We start from the raw sequence: 5,690 nt of genomic DNA, 5'->3' as shown, positions 1-5,690 counted from the left end.
TCAGCAGACTCAGTACCTGGCACTTCCAGAGAGAGCTGAACTGGCAGCTTCATTAGGACTTACCCAGACACAGGTAATTACTGGGAATCCCAAATCACTGAAAGCCTGCTCGAGCAACAAAGGCCAAGCAAAGTATGATGCTCCCCAAATATTTTGGCCTCTGTCGGGAACGGTAGAAAAGGTAACGCCACACGGTTGCCATCTCTCTGTGCTAGGACTTACCTAATGCGCGACAGAGATCGGGCGACCGCAGAAGGAGCTGAAAGTGCCCTTCCCTCAGCCGTCTGCGAGCGAGCGCTCCCTTTTTGATGCCACACATAACGTTTTAAAATTGCCTATATTTTCGGATAATTCCAGCACCGAGATGCAATTTCCCAGCTGTGAAAAGGAGAACAAAACAAAGGCAAGGAATCGCTGGGCCTGAGGTAGAGCTAAAAGCAAAGCTGCCTCGTAGCAACGTATAGGTAGAGGGGAAGCAGGAACGCGTTAGGAAATACCTGTTAAATCAATAGTTAATTCACCTTGGATGACTAACGCAAATGCAGTGGTTAGCCTTGGGCAAAATGTACGGAAGGTGATAATAGATCTGAAGATCAAAGACAGCCGTGTACAAAATTATGGCAGGTTAAGCCATAGTTAAGTGTGGTTGGAGTAGCTGTGCCATTCTGCTAATTTAAGCTTGAAAGACATATGAGGCATTACAGGCTTACCCAGCTGGGGTTTGTGGAGAGGTGCATGGATAGATGGGATCAATTCGGGTAAAATGTTATCGTGAATCTGTGAGCTTAACAAATAACTTCAGGATTTTATCATTGTCATTGGTAACAGTCTCTTCCAGGCAGCGATTTTTAAATACTCAGCAAACATTAATGATGGGAATGGTCCTGATGGTTTTGCAAATGGGATTTTAGTATCCTTAGCATGCACACTCTGTCTCACTGTTGTCTTGCTTTCTCTCTTGCACGCATAGATTTTTTTTTTTTAGGGACCCGATCCTGAGCTTGCAGCTAGAGGAGAACCCTTGCTTATCCCCTAACATTATGATTGCAAAGTTTGAGAGGTCAAATACGCATGGGGGATTTGTTTTCTTTGTTTGATTGATTTAAAATATGTATTGTGTATACATGTCTTACCTATATATAATTTCTATAGTAATTCTGATCTACCAGTGGGCCTGATCCTTGCTCACCTTATCGAGTGCAGGCTTCCTCTTCGGGAGTTCTGCTGGGTAAGGTGCAGGATGAGACCCAAAGCAACGCTGATATACTATTACTCACAGAGAAAATAAAATTATTCTTTCTTTAATAATATGTTTCAATATAAAGCTGCAAAACTGGTCCCATTATGCCTCCTCCCCCGCCACATCAGCGTGGACTGCTTGATCTGATCGTGAGGATTTTGGATGCGCGATTTCTTTGTAAGATGCCCTTTGTCTATTGGCTCTTGTCTCCTGGCACAAAATCATATGATTGCCCATGTTTGACAACAGTTTGCCCGAATGATCAAATGACCTCCAAAATTCTGAATGAGGCGCTAAAACAGGACACCTCAGAGTATGTAGTCTGTTTCAGCCATAACAATCTGGCCTGCCGAGGGAAAACAACGTTCCAGGTTAAAACCTGCATCCCTCTCGCTCTCCATCTCTGCTCTGCCTCCCCTGTTCTCTCCAGCTGCATCCAAAGCCCGAGAGCAGCCGTAGCTACCCCTCCTTCCCCTCTCCCCATCCCCAGCTCCACACCCGACTGGCGTGTGCCCTCAAGACCTTCTCCAGATTAGACCCCCGGCCCCCGGGGTCTTTCCTGCTGTGCCCTGGGCACTGACGGCAGCCTAATATCTAATGCGTTTCGGTTTACAGGTGAAGATCTGGTTTCAGAACAAGCGCTCCAAATTCAAGAAGCTGCTTAAACAGGGCAGTAACCCCCACGAGAGCGACCCTCTGCCCGGCTCCGCTGCCCTCTCCCCTCGCTCTCCAGCTCTGCCTCCAGTCTGGGACGTTTCAGCCTCTGCCAAGGGAGTCAATATGCCTCCAAACAGCTACATGCCTGGCTATTCTCACTGGTATTCTTCTCCACATCAAGACACAATGCAGAGACCACAAATGATGTGAATTGTCCAAGAGAAATAATCTCCCAAGAACGCCTCGTCTCGACATGGCAAGAAGTTCCCCTGCTTTGCCAAGCCGTGCCAGCTAACAGGCTCTGTGTGAACTTGTAGATGCGGCAAAGAGACAGAGTGGCTTTATTTTTTTTTTTTTTTTAAAGTAACCTCAGCGATTGATCTTTAACAGAAAGACACAATTTTCATTCTGGCGCACAGAAGACACTTCTCTTTAGGATATTTTCCTTTGGACTCCAAGGCACCAGCCTCTTTCTCTGTGGAGTATACGTCAAAACAAACTTTTTACAGACTTTGCCCACAAGAACCTGAATCTACCATGGCAGCCGTTTTTACTTGTTTAATGAGCTAAAGACATTACATGATGAAAGAGAGACTAGTCAAAGCTCCTTCATTTTTATTCACCAAATCCGGACTGGGGAAAGGATTAAAAGACAGAAGAAGTGATTTTAAAAAAATTAAGATGGGGGGAAAAAAAGGAGAACTGGTTGAAAACTGCAAATATACTGTAAGATTAGAACATTACCACGAAGCAAAATCTGCATGCTTTCTCAAAATGTAATGGGCTGCGGCTCAGAAGAAACCACCGTCTCTCACGCGAAGAGCCCCCTCATCCGCACAGACCCGCACCCGCACACAGCCGGACAGACTCCCGGAGACGAGCAGTAAAGACAGAGCGAGGGATTCGCGGCCAGACCCGCCGCTGCGGGCTGGGGAAGGAAGGTTCAGCGCTGCCCGACGGCAGCCTCAACCACTGAGCGAGAGGGACCTTTCCCCGAGCAACCTTTCTGTATATATTGTTGAATTTTAGTTGTACATATACTTTGTATGTTTTTGTCTTCTTTCGTATATAGAGTAAAAGCCACAAAACGCCCGCCTGGCTCCTATTTCTCTTAACCTTAGCGGATCCCCACCTGCCCCGACTTGCCCCCCAGATCAGTCCGGGCAGAGGGATCCTTGTGCCCAGCTTGGCTGAGTGCACAGACACCCCTACCAAAGCATATATCTGCGAGCAAAGAAAGAAAAGATGAAGTGGGATGGGGTAGCTGGTGGCTTGGTTGGTTTTAAGGCTACGATTTAAAGACAGGAGATACCGAGTCCACAAAGATACGCCTAGACGAAGTTCCTAATCACCCGGCCATTTCTGCTGCGATTTCAGTGCTCCGCTGCTTAGCTTAGCTGAGCTGAGCCTTCTCGCCGAGGCAAAGCTCAGAGCCCTGTCTTCCTTCCCAAAGGTTGGAGACTCCAAATTATTAAGAAAGGAGGCGCCCTCCTTTGTTTTAAAGAGCAGACAATGCAAGCTGAGGAATGTTTTGCAAAGCACTGAGAGGTGCCCAGGCACACAACACGCTGTCCAGCCAGCTTCAGGCGCACCAGCTTGTGGAAAGCACAGCAACTACTGACAATGAAAAGCCTTTTCCTCATCCAAGCTGGATGCCCCATACTGCGAGAATTAATGTCTAGAGACCTGGGCATCCTTCAAATTATGAACCTTGAAACCACTGAGCCATTTATCAGAAGTCAATAGAGATCCTCAGAGTGCTCCATATAATGACAGCTACATACAGTCGTGCAAAAGGACAGTCACTATAATTAGACACAAAGCAAAGACTACTTACCAATATACCAGTGTTTTGGGGGGTGTTTTTTGGTTTGTTTTTTTTTTTTTGAGCAACTTCCACGCTCAGTCAGTCTTCAGAGTGCTTTAAAACCGATCAGTCTTGTCATTTTCTACCATTCGTATTGTTACATTAGGAAAAATGTTTTCTTTTCTTTTTTTCCCCTTCCCACTGTGAAACTTTGGGTTCAGAGCTCCCCAGGATCAATTCTGAACAAAGCCTCCAGCTGCAGTGCCATCCAATTTGAAGCAGACATTGGGGACAATTTAAGGTTTTTATCCACAAGAAGGTTTTTTTCCATTCTCTTAAATGCAGCCATAATTAGAGTAATTTTTCATGTAGCCCGCTGATTACAGCGTTTTTACCGTCAAAGATAATTACCTGTAATTTTCTTCCACTTTTAATACTAAAAAGCCATCTTTATTTAGATTCAGGAACAGGAAAGGCGAAACAAAAGAGGAAAATTATTCTGTTATTCATACACAAATTGCAGAGACGTAGGGCCTAAAATTGAAAATTAACCAAAATTATAATGCTGAAAAGAATGGAAGAGGCTTCAGAAGTACAGCTGGTAGTGGGGCTCACTGAATTATTCAAATGACACTGGAGAGAAAGCTACCATACATTTAAACCAACAGCATTGTGTGCATCTTTCAGAAAACCCCGCTTTACACCCCCCCCGCCGGCCCCTGTGCGGGCTCACCCTCGCCTCGCAGAAGGGCGGCGGATGCCCTGGTGAGCGAGTCCCGCAGCCCGGGGAGCCCGGCCCAGCCGAGCCCAGCCCGGCGGGTCCCGGCCCCCACGGCCCCCGCAGGCACCTTAACCCTTTCGCTGCACCCGCCCAGCAGGGACGGCGGCGGGCGGTCCGCCCCTGCGCTGGCGGGCCCGGGGGGCGGGGGACACGGGGGTTCGCTGCTTCAAGGGGGCTTGCGGGGGGCCCGTCCTCCCCTGCACGCCGCGCGTGGGTGCCGGTGCGGAAAGCCTCTCGATGCGTCGTGCCCTCCTCCCCTACGAGTGATTCCTCAAATAGGCTCAGAAAAAGCCCAGACAACAAGCAAGCAAGCGAACAAATAAATAATAATAATAATAATAATAACAATAATAATAATAATAATAATAATAATAATAATAATAATAATAATAGGCCCATTAGCTTAGTAGCGTGGGAGAAGGTGGGAAAGGTAGGCCTTCCCGGGAGCGGGGTGGGAGCGAATGGCAGCAGCGGCTCCCACTCGCGCGGCAACCGCCCCGGGAGACTCTCGTGAAACAGCGTCATCTATGGATGGAGCAGCGGCAGCTCCCCACACCAGCGCCAAACCTGCCGCCGCCGGGCTGCCAGCGCCGGCTCCGCCGCCGCCCGCCCGCCGCCGGGCTCCACCGCCTCGGGGCCGCGGAGAGCTGCGGAAAGGCGCGCCGCCGCCGCCCCGCTGCGGGCACGGGCAGACGGGGCCGGCCCGCGGCTCGCACGGTTTCTCCGCCGGCCGCCGAGTCCCGCGCTGCCCCTCCGGCAGCCCGTCGGGGCTCCCGCCGCATCCCCGCCCGCGCCGCCCGCCGCCCCCGGCAGCATCGGGGAAAGGGGGCGCGTATCTGTCGGGGTCCGGCCCGGGGAGGGAAACCACCGGCGCGAGAATGACCGCGAATGTGGGGGAGCAAAGATGGAGCGTGCCTCGACGGGCAAGGCGCGGAGCAGTCACAAACCAACCCCAAAACCAAGCGAGCCCCAAAACTTACCCCTCTGAAAATCTGCTAAGCAAGGATCGGGGTCTAGAAATCTATACTGAACAGAAGCAGTGGAGAATATTTTTCTGAGTCTCAGGGCAGAAGCTCTTTCTCTATATTCTTGGTTGAGTGAGCACATCCAGGTGTGAAATTGTTTGCACACCCCAGCACCTCTTATATTGCCAGCAAAATTAGCTGTTATTACTGTCACTGTTTAGTGATGGTTAGCTTGATAAA

The 5,690-nt window shown here is 49.6% G+C and overlaps 1 protein-coding gene across 1 annotated transcript in view; it reads left to right on the top strand.

Annotated features, from left to right (window-relative positions):
* The window catches only part of DLX6 (distal-less homeobox 6), a 4,858-nt gene extending 1,869 nt beyond the window's left edge, over positions 1-2,989 (top strand). The window contains exons 2-3 of the mRNA XM_039550174.1: positions 1-73; positions 1,856-2,989. The exon at positions 1-73 is cut by the window's left edge and continues 121 nt beyond it. Coding sequence (XP_039406108.1) covers positions 1-73; positions 1,856-2,107 — 325 coding nt within the window. The 3' untranslated portion in view covers positions 2,108-2,989. The remainder of the gene's footprint in view (positions 74-1,855) is intronic.
* The last annotated feature ends 2,701 nt before the right edge of the window (positions 2,990-5,690 follow it).

This window comes from Corvus cornix, chromosome 2 (assembly GCF_000738735.6).
Source record: "Corvus cornix cornix isolate S_Up_H32 chromosome 2, ASM73873v5, whole genome shotgun sequence".
In the NCBI taxonomy this organism is placed as follows: domain Eukaryota; kingdom Metazoa; phylum Chordata; class Aves; order Passeriformes; family Corvidae; genus Corvus; species Corvus cornix.
The sequence above is the reverse complement of the archived record's forward strand: the minus strand, read 5'-3'. Positions and strand labels throughout refer to the sequence as shown.